Source organism: Canis aureus, chromosome 18, assembly GCF_053574225.1.
Source record: "Canis aureus isolate CA01 chromosome 18, VMU_Caureus_v.1.0, whole genome shotgun sequence".
NCBI classification, from domain to species: Eukaryota; Metazoa; Chordata; class Mammalia; order Carnivora; family Canidae; genus Canis; species Canis aureus.
The window spans coordinates 18,514,109-18,527,215 of record NC_135628.1 but is presented as its reverse complement, the minus strand read 5'-3'; the positions used below and the strand labels follow the sequence as shown (position 1 = coordinate 18,527,215).

General features: G+C 42.9%; 1 protein-coding gene and 1 long non-coding RNA gene across 7 annotated transcripts in view; one reads left to right on the top strand and one right to left on the bottom strand.

Annotated features, from left to right (window-relative positions):
• LOC144288665 (uncharacterized) overlaps positions 1-13,107 on the bottom strand; it is a 55,132-nt gene that overhangs the window by 6,878 nt on the left and 35,147 nt on the right. For 3 of the 4 annotated variants that reach the window (XR_013356622.1, XR_013356619.1, XR_013356620.1), the window contains exons 4-6: positions 7,883-8,048; positions 7,536-7,618; positions 4,000-4,241 (exon numbers count right to left, since the gene is read on the bottom strand). This is a non-coding gene — a long non-coding RNA (uncharacterized LOC144288665). The remainder of the gene's footprint in view (positions 1-3,999; positions 4,242-7,535; positions 7,619-7,882; positions 8,049-13,107) is intronic. The other variant, XR_013356621.1, reaches the window with a different exon arrangement.
• The window catches only part of CHN2 (chimerin 2), a 296,328-nt gene that overhangs the window by 281,035 nt on the left and 2,186 nt on the right, over positions 1-13,107 (top strand). For all 3 annotated transcript variants that reach the window (XM_077856373.1, XM_077856374.1, XM_077856375.1), the window contains 4 exons: positions 845-1,018; positions 5,090-5,167; positions 8,083-8,220; positions 9,863-9,968. In XM_077856373.1, coding sequence (XP_077712499.1) covers positions 845-1,018; positions 5,090-5,167; positions 8,083-8,220; positions 9,863-9,968 — 496 coding nt within the window. The remainder of the gene's footprint in view (positions 1-844; positions 1,019-5,089; positions 5,168-8,082; positions 8,221-9,862; positions 9,969-13,107) is intronic.

Below are 13,107 nucleotides of genomic sequence, written 5' to 3'. Positions count from 1 at the left end.
TTTTGAATTGACAGCACATCAACTTTGAACAACTTCAGCATTAAATTTTTATTTTCCAGACTGTAGACTGTGTCTTGTCATTATTAGAGAAATTCTGTCAGTGGATACCAACTGCTAACAAGGTTTTTAATGTGTTCATTGAACTAAAGTACCTTTTTAGCTTTGGATCTTGATATGAGCTTTATAAATAATTACTCTAATCATCACGTTATGTGGCATTGTTCTGAATTGTAAACTCTCAGGTACTCCCACTGGTGTCTAGTTAGACATTATTTCCACTCACAGGTGTCAAAATAAGGCAAGTAGAAAGAAAAATGGCCAAACCAAACTGCCCAACAAAGGGAAGGTACTAGAAATTATGGGCAACTCTTCAGGAAATGGGAAGGAGATGCCAATGGTCATGGGTCCCTCAGACCAAAGATTAAAGATTCCTACAGAGAGAGTTATCATGTCTTCCACAAAAGGAAAATCTAAGACTTCAGGAAAACAACCTAGCAGAAGTCCTAAGTACCCAAATATGTGGACCCAAAGTTTCCAGTCTGAAAAGAGGGGAAAAAAACATACAGATAACCTAGCTGATTACCAAAACGATCTCAGTGAAATGTTCTATTATTTTTTCTATTATTATGGTCCAGCAACAGAAAAAACTGAGAAAAATGGAATTATTTAAGTTTTCTGAGTAAAGATGGATCTCATGGAGAGTATCACCTCTACATGGGATAGGTGTTCCAGAAAGATACAGCAAACCCTTGGGTGTTTTCAGTTTTATTTTTGGTAACCTATCATTTGTGTTGGGCTTTGACCAAAGGTCCGGGCAAGGCTAATGTGGCTTCTTTGTTTACAGACTGTGGATTGAATGTACACAAACAGTGTTCCAAGCACGTTCCCAACGACTGTCAACCTGATCTCAAGAGGATTAAGAAGGTGTACTGTTGTGACCTCACAACACTTGTGAAGGCTCACAATACTCAGAGACCCATGGTGGTAGACATATGCATACGGGAAATTGAAGCAAGAGGTTTGGAAAAGACTCTATACTTATAGTGATTTTGTTTTCACTGTTTGTTTTTACTGTTGTCAAGGAGACTTTTTTATAATTGTTAAATCGACTCTCTCTCCACTATCGATGTTGGGGAGACATTCTGACCCAGCATACACACACACACACACATGCATACACACAGAAATAAGCTGAATCTAGCCATTACATCAGTTTCTGTTTTGTACCTAAACCTTGCATGTCGGTATTCAACCCATGTTTGCTAAGCATTTATTATGTGCTACATATTGAGAATATAAAAGTCACAGTTCTCACCTTCCAGAAATTCATATTGTAATATGCAGAATCAGAGGGGTCAATAAATAAATGTTATGGGTGTGTGTATCCAAAACACCATGGAGTCATAGAGGAAGACATTTCAGTGTTATTTGAGGACAATTCAGGAATGGTTTATGGCAGAAGTAAGATTTGAATTGAGTCTTAAAAAGTCATCCCACTAAATAAGGAGATAAACTGTTGATCAACAGATACATTTTATACCATAGAGAAATTCACTGCCAGTATTGGTTCTGTTTATTTCAAAGAAGAGAGTTAAAAGAGTAAAAAGATCTATGCAATGAAAAATAAAGAAGCCACTGAGGAAGGGCACCTGGGTGTCTCAGTCAGTTAGACATCTGACTTGATTTCAGCTCGGGAGGTGATCTCGTGGTCTGGGGATCAAGCCCCACCCACAGCAGGTTCCACTCAGCAGGGAGTCTTCTTAAGCTTCTCTCTCTCACTCTCCCTCTGTCCCTCCCCTCCACGTGCTCTCTCTTTTTTTAAAAGATCTATTTATTCGTTTGAGAGAGGGAGAGAGAGCAAACAAGCAGGTGGAGGGGCAGAGGGAGAGAAAGAATCCTGAGGCAGACCCCATGCTGACCACGGAGCCTGATGCAGGGCTTGACCCTAGGATCCCAAGTCCTTGACCTGAGCCGAAATCAAGAGTTGGCAGCTCAACCAACTGAGCCACCCAGGTGCCCCAATAAATAAATATTTTAAAAAAGAAGAAGGCACAGAAAATAGAAACATTTCAATGAAAAGGTTCTCTATAGTATGCTTGAGTCACCCTTCCTTTATCTATGTTTTGTTTGGCTACTCCTCGGTATCAAAATGTTCAGTGATATGGTGGGTTGAGCCTGGTTGGGGAGAACTTGGATTGCTGGATATAACTTGGATAATTGGACCATGTATAAAGCCCAGAGGCTTTAACATTTTTGCCATGTAGGTACTCTGCTATAGTTGGTATCCATTATTGTGTCCAAACTGGTGTAATGTATTCTACAGATATTTATGCATTGGCTAACTACTACATTCTTTCCAAAAGAAGACAAAAGAGGACATTATAAGCTTGTTATCCCAAGCCTTTTAGAGACAGGAAAAATCCCTTTCCCATGCAGGATGAAAACCAGAGCTATTCTGTCCCCTTCAGATTTGCTCATTTAATCTCAGATTGTAAGAAGTGCCTGCTGCCTTTTGACTGCTGTGCCTGTCAGAGCTTAGTGGGTGCTTTGGGATCTGGTGAAGGTATTGCTGCAGGGGCTGGGCTGAGTAAGAGTTGAGACGGGGTGCCCTGACCCTGGGTGAGATGCTGGGGGAGTATCCCTGGCTCCTATCGTTGAGAGGGCTCTGCAATTGGGGGTCAGGTGATCAGCCTCCCTGGAGCCTCAACTCAGGACCCCAGCTTCTCTGGAGAAGCTGGGATCATCTCATAATGATCCTCATCAGAGGCGACTGATAGATAACTCAGGCAGAGTTACCACCGTGTCTGACATCTTATGTGTCCGTGGGGAGCACGGCATGAAGCATGCCTGGAACAAGAGCTAGAATGGCACAGATCAGGAATTTATGCCAGGGGACTGAAAGCAAGGGGATTGGAGCTGCAGGCATTAGCATCCTGCGCATGTGAGCAGAATCAGAGAATGGGCTGGAAGAAATTCACATGACTCCCATCCTCAGCCTCATTGCCACCCCTGCCAAAGTCTTACCTCACTTCCATCCATGGCAAATTCCTTATTGTTCTGCAAATGCTCTTTCATGGCCATTTGTTTCTGCATGATGTGGCAGGACGAAAAGATCACGGACGTGGAGTTAGATTCCCAGCCCTGTCTCACACTCACTGTGGCATGACCTTGGCCAAGTTACCTGCCCCATTTGAATATGTTTTCTCACCCATAAAGTGAATGGAATCAGTCATAAGCTGACTGTGAGAGTTGAAATGAGTTGAGCCATATAAATGACCTAGCACAGGGCCCAGCATAGAGGACTCAAACTATGTTCTTCCTTTTGCCTTTTCTTGGAATGGCCACCTATCCTAACTCCACCTCCAAATGTGTCTGTCTACCACCTTACTTCACCCATGTGTCTCAGTGCTATCACAAAGACCCCAAACCTTAGTGTCTGTAACAAGATAGAAATTTGTTTCTCTCTCCAGTAACAATCCAGACACTGGGAGCAGTCTAGGGCTAGGTGAGCAGCACCCCAGGGGCAGGATCCCAGGCCCGGCAACTTGTTGCCTGCCATCCTCGTGAGCTGCTTTCATATGCATGGTCCCAAGTGGTTACCACCTTCTCCTCTGCATTCCAACCAAGGGCAGAAAGGCAAGCTCTTTCTCTCCAAGTCCACAATCATGGCGCTATATACATCACTTCTGCTCTCTTTCCATTAGCCAGAATTTACTGGCCATCGCCATGGATGTTGTTCTACTAATCGAAGGTTCCATTGCAGCTGAGGAAGAGGAGAGTTGATATTACAAGGAGAGCTGGAAGCCTCTGCTACTCTGGCAAACTCTAGTCCATCTTTCATGACTTCCTTGAAAGATTGGCTCTTCTGTAAGACCTTCCCCACAGAATCTTCCACCCACAAACAGTCAAGGATTAGTGTTCACAGTACTGTGCTCCCATGTGCCATGGCATCCTCACCCATGTTGCATACACGCATTACATGTACTGAGGCACACTTACATGTACTGCCAACTAGAAGAGGATGACTCCAGGTCTCTTGTGGGCCAGCCAGCCAATTGATCAGTATTGGCAGCCTGGGCAACTGTTCTGAGAGTGAGTGGGGCTCAGTGGGAGATTGAGCCAAGGTCAGGGAAGGTCTCTTACAGTCCCAGGAGGAAGAGCAGCAGGGTTGATGCTGTGCAGTTGTTCTCTGATGTAGACCCTTATAGATGGCAGATAGCATACCCCTGATCCATGCTGCCCTAATGAAGAACAGAAAAGTATGTTGTTAAGAGCTTGACAAGTGTATACCGCACCAGCTCTATCAACTATTTGTTTGCTTGTTCTTGCTGTATCTGGAGTTTGATAGTACCTGGCTTCTGACCTGCTAGGTCTGAAATCTGGCCCTCTATCCCTTCTGATGCTTTTGGGACCTGGCTAGGCCTTAGGACATATCTTAATAAATCAATAAGATCTAGGAGCAGAAACAACATTTCTGTCTCAGCCTAAGTATACAGTGGTCAGGTTTCCGGAATCATCACTAAAATTTTATTTTTCTCTATCTGTATGATCATTTATTTGAAGGTATAATAATTAAATCAATCGTATTGAGTTAAACATTGAACATATTATCATAATTATAATTAAACATAAACACAAAAGGCTATAAAATTTAGATTGTTTCAATAAAATCAAGATAGTATGCAAGCATCCACGTATGTATGTGTTCCTAGCACAGCCCTGCATGCACATGGGATAAGATGATGCTGGGGAGGAAGCAGGTTGATGCCTGGAGCAGTGAAATCTAATCCAGCAGCCTGATGAATGAGGAAGCAGGAGACCATGGTTGATGAGAATCTTAAACAGGCATCTAGTTTGCGAAGCCAGGCAGGAAGAAGACCAGAGCCCTGAGGTCTCTACTGCACCACAAGCATATCCAGACAGACTTGCCTGGAAACTGAGATGGACAAGTCCACTTCTGACATGATTGTGTATAATATACAAGAGCCCTGACTCTCATTTGCTCATTTCCCGATACTGTACAATGTAAATATGGAATTAGAGTCATTTGTAGATGTTTCAGGGAACTAAAGTCTCTTTTTATCAACAGGATTGAAGTCAGAAGGCCTTTACAGAGTCTCTGGGTTCACTGAACACATCGAAGATGTCAAGATGGCATTTGACAGAGGTGGGCTTGTGCTTTTCTGAATGCTGGGTAACCTATCCTTAGCACCCTTTCTCTTGGAACCAGACTTTATTCATAGTGCAGATGGGTTTCAGAGCTACTGAGAGCTACTCCTCAGGAAGCCAAGGAATAAGTGTCTCCTTAAAAGTTTTAGACCAGGGACCAGATGGAAATGTGAGTTTAAAATATGGGATCCCTGGGTGGTTCAGCAGTTAAGTGCCTGCCTTTGGCCCAGGGAGTGATCCCGCGGTCCCAGGATTGAGTCCTCCATTGGGCTCCCTGCATGGAGCCTGCTTCTCCCCTCTGCTTGTGTCTCTGCCTCTCTCTCTCTCTCTCTCTGTCTCTCTGTGTGTGTGTGTGTCTTTCATGTATAAATAAATTTTTAAAAATCTTTTAAAAATTGTATTAAAATACTTCTTGGATGGGCAGCCAGCATTTGGTGCCCTTATGATTCTTGATTTGGTGGCCAAACATTTATGGTCAGTCCACGTGGCACCAGATTGTCCTTACACCCCCAACCATGGATCTCTGTGACTCTTTTCCTTCTCTCAAAACTCCAAATAAAACAGCATAGGATGGCAGTATGCCCAGCACTGAAATAAGGGAAGCCAGTGGAAGTTTAGAAGGTAACACCTTTTGTTATTTATTTATTTTTAAAGATGCTCTCTAGGCCATACTATCTCTTAGGTCAAAGAACTTGGGAGCTCGTTAAAAAATACAGATTGCCAGGGGACTCATTCCGAAAGCTGAGCTCAAGAATCTGTATTTCCTTATTAGTTAATTTTTATTCAATTTATTTTTTTAAAAAATCAGTTCACCCATTTCTCCCACCCCTCACAGCTTGTCTCCTGCAACCACCAATCTGTTCTTTGTATGTATGAGCTTGATTTTGTTTTGTTTTGTTTTAGATTCCTATAAGAGAGCTCATACAGTATTTGTCTTTTCTCTGTCTGACTTCTTTCATTTAGCATAATCCCCTCAAAGTCCATCCATGTTGCCACAAAAGGCAAGATTTCTCTTTTTCTTATGGCTGAATAGTATTTCATCATTTATACACCGCATCTTTTCTATATTCATCCATCAGTGAACAATTAGATTGCTTCCATATCTTGGCTTTTGTGAATAATGCTGCAGTGAACATGGGGGTGCATATATCTTTCCAAATTAGTGTTTCTATTCTATATTTCTACTGAGTAGTCCAAATAATTGTAGTAAAGCCAATCAAGGGATATAACCCCTAGCCTACTAATTAGAACTTTCACTCTGTGAACAAGTCAATCGGAGAAGGACAGTGTATGTTCTCATTCATTTGGAGAATATAAATAATAGTGAAAGGGAATATAAGGGAAGGGAGAAGAAATGTGTGGGAAATATCAGAAAGGGAGACAGAACATAAAGACTCCTAACTCTGGGAAACGAACTAGGGGTGGTGGAAGGGGAGGAGGGCGGGGGGTGGGGGTGAATGGGTGACGGGCACTGAGGGGGGCACTTGACGGGATGAGCACTGGGTGTTATTCTGTATGTTGGTAAATTGAACACCAATAAAAAATAAATTTATTAAAATAAAAAGAAAAAAATTTTAAGAGAAAAATAAGAACTTTCACTCTGTAGAACAGTAGACAGGTCTCTGATGATCTGGCCACCCTATCTTTTCAGGCTCATGGCCAGTTTCTCTGCCCTTGTATACTTTATGCCCCAGCTATACTGAAATACACCTTACCTGTTTTCATGAACAACTACTTTGGCTCACATTGGACTGTCCATCTAGAAAGTGTTCACATCCCTGGCAAACACTTACCTATGGATCAGGTGTCCACTCAAGTCTTTCCTCTTTTCTGAATCCTCCCTGAGCACCTCAAGCTGACCTAAGAGTCCCATTGCCCTTTCCTCTGTCCACTTCCAGCCCCTATGTTTTCACATATCTCCAGCCTAGCAAGCATCCCATTTCCTTGTAACCGTGGAGTTGCATGCCTGACTCCTAGACAGACTAGAGCCATTTGAAGGGAATATATCTTTTCTTCTCTGATTCCTCAGAGCTTAACAGTGCCTGGCACACGGTCCAGTCTCAATAGATATTTGTTAAATATGTAAATAATGGGATCGGATAACCCATCTACCGCACTCAATGTTTTCTGTACACCAGCTTTTTTTTTTTATCCTTAGAACCAAATTTGCTAAGACATTTGTACTTTATTTCAATTCTCTATGTCAAAGAAAATGCTAACCATCTCAATATGATTGAAACTATCGTATCCAAAAAATTGAGTCTGTGACAGTTAGTTGGACTGATTTTTACTAATGGTAAAACAAAAAGTCAAAGAATGTCTTCAGAATGACTGCAAACATGGTTAGAATACAACGTTACCCATACCTGAGGGAAGGTCAGAGTTTCCCAGATTAAAGCCTTAGGGATAGAAGAGAAAGAACCAGGATAAAAGTAAAACGTCAGCGAGCCTGCAAGAGACAAGAGAAACTGAAGACATTGGCAGTTATGTTGTGTATGTGATCTTCAAATCCAAATCCAAAAAATACTGGTGCAGCTATATAAAAGCTTGATTTTTTTATTATTATTTCACATTAGATTGTTATTCTCTTATGAACGTTTCTGTCTCAAACATAAAATTTACTATGCTAAGTTTCTGCCCAGCAAATTACCAGAGGCTGAGCCCCCAAAGAACTATAAGAAGTCGATTTCACACCCTTTTTGGCTTCGCTTACCCTCGGACCCAAAATCACTCTCCCCAAACTTCTTTTTGTTACTTCCCACACGCCGGTGTTATTAGAAGCGAGAGGAGTCAGTTGGGACTTGTCCGGGCACATAGCATCCACTGTAGGATCTTTTTTTCTTTCTTCCTGGGCATGCTTTCACTTGGCGAAATAGGTCCTAATTAGGAATTGGATCATTGATTGTTTTTCAGATGGTGAAAAGGCAGATATATCTGCCAACATCTACCCAGACATAAACATCATCACTGGAGCCCTTAAACTATACTTCAGAGACTTACCCATTCCTGTTATCACCTATGACACCTATCCCAAATTTATTGAGGCAGCAAGTAAGTACTGAGAACTAATTTTTTATTTGTACCAAACTGTTAAGTATAATGCTTTTAACTTCAAGAAAATTAAACTCAGAACTGTTTCATTCATTCCATGGGCACTGGCTTTGCCAAGCAAGGGCACAATGGTACAGCTAAGTGAAAATCAGTCAGAGTCCACCGGCTGAGTTGAGCCAGTACCAAGCCGACTCCACTCGGCCAAAGCTGGGCACTGGGCAGTTCTCTCTCCCCTTTGTCCCTTCCATGCTGGGAACTGGCACGGTCGGGGATACTCAGTTATATGTCAAAGCAAAAATGTTTCTATAGGAAAAAAAAATCAGATATTCTTCAATGAGGACCAAATAGATTGGCTACTTTCATCCATTAAGCACACTCATTGGTAATCGATTAAACTATACCCCAAGATTTGCCCACCGATGTTCAAAACTGGTATTACTGTGTCAAGTACTATCCAGGACCTCTCAATTATATCCTCTAGATTAAGCTTCTCATCTACCTAGGGGGCAAATATTGTAATCCCATTTCACAGGGCAGGAAAGCTAGTCTCGGAGAGCTGAGCTCATAGGGCCGGGGACAGAACATCATCATTGCTGGTCTTCTTTCAGACCATGGTCGCTCATTCAGTATTTGGCACTTGGGTTGACTGCTGTCAGGAGAAAGGACCATATTGGGATGGGAGGTAAGGGGTCAGAGGGTGGGAAGTGGTGTTGCACTTTGCCCAGGAACATGGGAAGGAAAGGGAGAGTCAGATGCTAGAATGCATGACACAGAAATCAAACACACTTTGAGGAATTTTTTATGAAAAATATCATTGAAGGTAAATATAATAAGATGCCTGATGAGGATAAATGTGGGCCAGATGGGATTAGTGCAAGATGCACTCTCCTGATGAGGTATGGCCCCACTTCCTGGTAAGAGCATTCTTTCCTGGGTCCTGGTGGTCCTAGGTGAAGAAGGTTCTGGCAGCTGGGTCTCCTGTGCCCCAGGAGGAACAGCAGGAGAACTTTCTTTGAATGGCTGCCAATACCTATCAGAGACCTAAAAAGCAGAAGCATGCATGTTTCCTCCCTTTGAATATGCTTAGTATCTACTTCCTAACCTGGACTGTTAGCGGGGTTCAGCACTTTGGTGAGAAGTGCCATTAACGCAAGCTGAGTTGGTAGGCTCATGGGCCAGAGCCCTTGTGTTGTAGAGTGTGTTCAGTTACGGAGCCTTCCAGTCACACAACTTCCAGAGAATGCTACCAAGTGTGATTTAGTTTAAAGCTCGTGATAGCGAGATCTCTAGCAAGTCCAGCATTCAGAAGATGGGCAAAGCAGTTTGTGCCACTGGTAAACATCTACAGGGCTGCAGAGTCCTGGTGGGGGGGAGGGCGGGGGGGGTGACAAGGACTATGCCCACCCTCCCATCATCCACCCAGCGGACGTTCAATACATGTGTGGTTTCCAACCCCAATCATTTCTGGAATAAGGCAAGACACAAATGGATGGACTAGTTTAAACGAAATGTTACCCAAAATTGCATGAACTTATTAAGACTTCCCCTCCATCTGTAACCAGAACAAACCAAATTTCTTGTTACTTCACTGAAAACTTGAATGTGGCAGCCCTGTGTCAACTCCTTATGTGTATTCCTACAGAAATCTCCAACGCAGATGAGAGGCTGGAAGCCGTCCATGACGTGCTGATGCTGCTGCCCCCTGCCCACTATGAGACCCTCCGATACCTGATGATCCACCTCAAGAAGTAAGCTCACACCTCCTTGACACATCTTCTGTCAACCGCGTCTGCCTGGGACTGACTGCATTAGGGAAGAGTTCACAACCCTCCCCCCCCCCCCCACCCACTGAGAGGACAGACTCTCCTTTAGAGTGAACTATGCTGCCTTTGCATGGCCTGCCCCATTCATAACTGCTAGAACACTCGCTCTGTGCCAGCAGGTGCACCACACAACTCTATGTGTTGTGTCTGTGAGGTGGGTATTGTTAGGGGCCTCATGTGACGGATGAGATTGCTGACGTTTAAGGAAGTAAAATAACTGATGGGAAAAGAGGTAAAGTGAAGCCAGGATTGAAGTCCAGGCAGTCCAGTCGAGAGCCCATGCTCTGCCTTAACCATTCATCTACGCTGCCTCCGTATCTGCATCTGCCTCCCACACAAGCCCCATATTCTGTGTTCGATCTTCCTCTTTCAGCTCATTCTAGTTCCAGACTCCTGAACCTGCCTTCTTCCGGGCAAGCACATTCCCATTCTAATCCCTTGGTTTTCCCGCTGTATTGGTGACCTACCACCAAGTAAGAAATTGTCCCAAAAGTTGGAGGCTTAAAACAATAAATATTTGTTATCTCATAGTCTCTGTGATCAGGAACCCAGGTGTGGCTTAACTGGCTGCCTCTGGCTCAAGGCCTATAATGAGGCTAGGGCTGAACGGACAGCCAGGCTGCAATCTCATGTAAAGGCTCTACTAGGGGGCACCTGGGTGGCTCAGATGGTTAAGTGTCTGCCTTTGGCTCAGGTCATGACCTCAGGGTCTTGGGTCAGCCTAGAGTCTGCTTCTCCTTCTCCCTCAACTAGTGGACAATGCTCTTCCAAGTTCACTCATGAGGTGGCTGGCTGGATTCAGTTCCTCAGAAGCTGTGTGACTGGAGGCCTCATTTTCTTGCTGACTCTTTGCTAGAGGCCGCCCTCAGTTCACTGCCATGTGGGTCTCCCCATGGGCAGTTCAGAAAATGGCAGCTGGCTTTCCTCAGAGCCAATAAGCAAGAACACCCAAGACAAAAGATACAGTCTTTCTGTAACCCAATCTCAGAAGTGATATCCAGCTGCTTTTGCTATATTCTGCTAGTTAGAAGTAAGTCACTACTGTCTGGCCCATGTGCTCGGGGAAGGGTTTATATAAGAGTATGAATTGCAGGAAGCAGGAATTACTGTGAGCCATCTCAGAAAGTATCTACCATGGAGAGCTAGCTATCCACTATCTTATCAGGTGGAGATGTTTGGGTATTTACAGGACACTAGAGCCTCTGGTTCCAAACTCTTTTACCCCAACTGTGGATCTCTTTCCTTCACTGCTCATATATAATGAGGTCAGTGAGTTGGTCTTTGAGATATTGGAGAGCTCAGGGCATTTCTGTGTGCTTTCCTCTATGTTTTTAGAAGACACATAGCAGTGGCCCATTCTTAGAAAAATGAACCAAAAATTGTCTGCACTGACTAATTTACAGATCCATTCAATAAGTGAAAGGAAGCAAGTTGATAATACTGTATAAACACTAGGTGTTAAAGTTTTTGGTTTTTTTTTTCCTTTATAAAACATATATTGTTGCTTTTATTCATGGTGATCAGAGTCACAATAACATTTAGCTCAGAGAGTTTCCATTTTGATTAATTTATTGAATTTAAGAGTTTGAGTAATTTTTGGATAAGTAACAGACTATGAATGCTAGCCTGGCTTTTAATTAGCTATAAATTATTTCTTTAGAAAGAAATTAGTTCTAATTATTATTGTTTGGAAGGCAAAGTATCATTATTAGGGAAAATGCTGATATGTCCCAGTTGATACTTTAATGCCAATAATTTAGTATTTTTATCATGGAGGGTTTGCTATCCATCTTGTTTGGCCAGGCATGGTGCCTAACTTAACGGGAAGATGTGAACTCTTTGTGAAGAATGTTCCTTTTTCCTACCTCCTTAGCTTTGCAACATGAAAATAATGCAAGCTGAATTCCTAAAAGAATACTAAGTAGCCGATCTTAATTAGCTCCAAGAAAATAGAAACAAAGCGATGGCCTTCTTTATAGAATCTAAACATGTTTTAATTATATTTTTCCCTGCTACAGAGAACCTATAGTCCTTTAGATCTATTACAAATATCCAAAAAACCTCAATTCCTTAAGAATCTAGGAGACTGTAATTTTATCCCACTAGGAAGGTATTAAGCCAACTCTGGAGTTTGACTTTTATTCTTAAAGGCTTTGCTGTTCTCATCTGGATGTTGAAATGATGATTTTCAATTCCAACAATAATTACTGCTCCAGACCTCATCCTGTGGGAACTAGAAATAATGTCCAACTGCTTTCCTGTTTGGCCACATTCCAGCCATTCCCCTGTCCCGTGATAATGGTCTGGCTATTCCTACACTCATGGCAGCCCCATCCTACAGTAACCTTGCTCCTTGGACGCTGAGCTGCCAGCAGACCAGGAGTCTGCAATCAGCTTCCCTGCTTGTGAGCATGCAGACCAGTAGGAAGAAGCTATGGGAAAGAGAAGACTTCCACACAAGCTTAGACTAAAATCCCTCTGCACTATGGGTCAGCTAAGAATCTGCTGCCCCTTCCAACCAATATTCCCCTAATCACAGTTCCACATTTCTGTAGTAAGAAGGACTGATTTTCTCTTTTTACATATATTTTAAAAATGTTATTTATTTGAAAGAGAGAGAGATAGAGAGGGAGAGCACAAGTAGGGAGAAGGTACAGAGGAGAGGGGAGCTCAATACAGGGCTCAATCCCAGGACCCCGGGATCATGACCTAAGCCCCAGGCAGACACTTAACCAACTGAGCCACCCAAGTTGTCCCTGAGTTTCTAATTTTAAATATGTGTCTACACCAGATTCACTAAGTAATTCATTTCCACTGCCTAAATGCAATGTCAATAATCTAAGAAAAATAAAGTCACCTTTTAAAAAAAAACATTATTTATTTTAGAAAGAAGAGAGCATGTGAGAATGTGAGCAGGGGGAGGGACAGAGGGAGAGGGACAAGCAGACTCACTGAGCCTAAAGTGGGGCTCCATCCCACGATCATGGAGGAGGTCATGGCCTAAGCCAAGATCAAGAGCCATGCATTTAACTGACTGAGCCACCCAGGTGCCCCCAGAAAATTA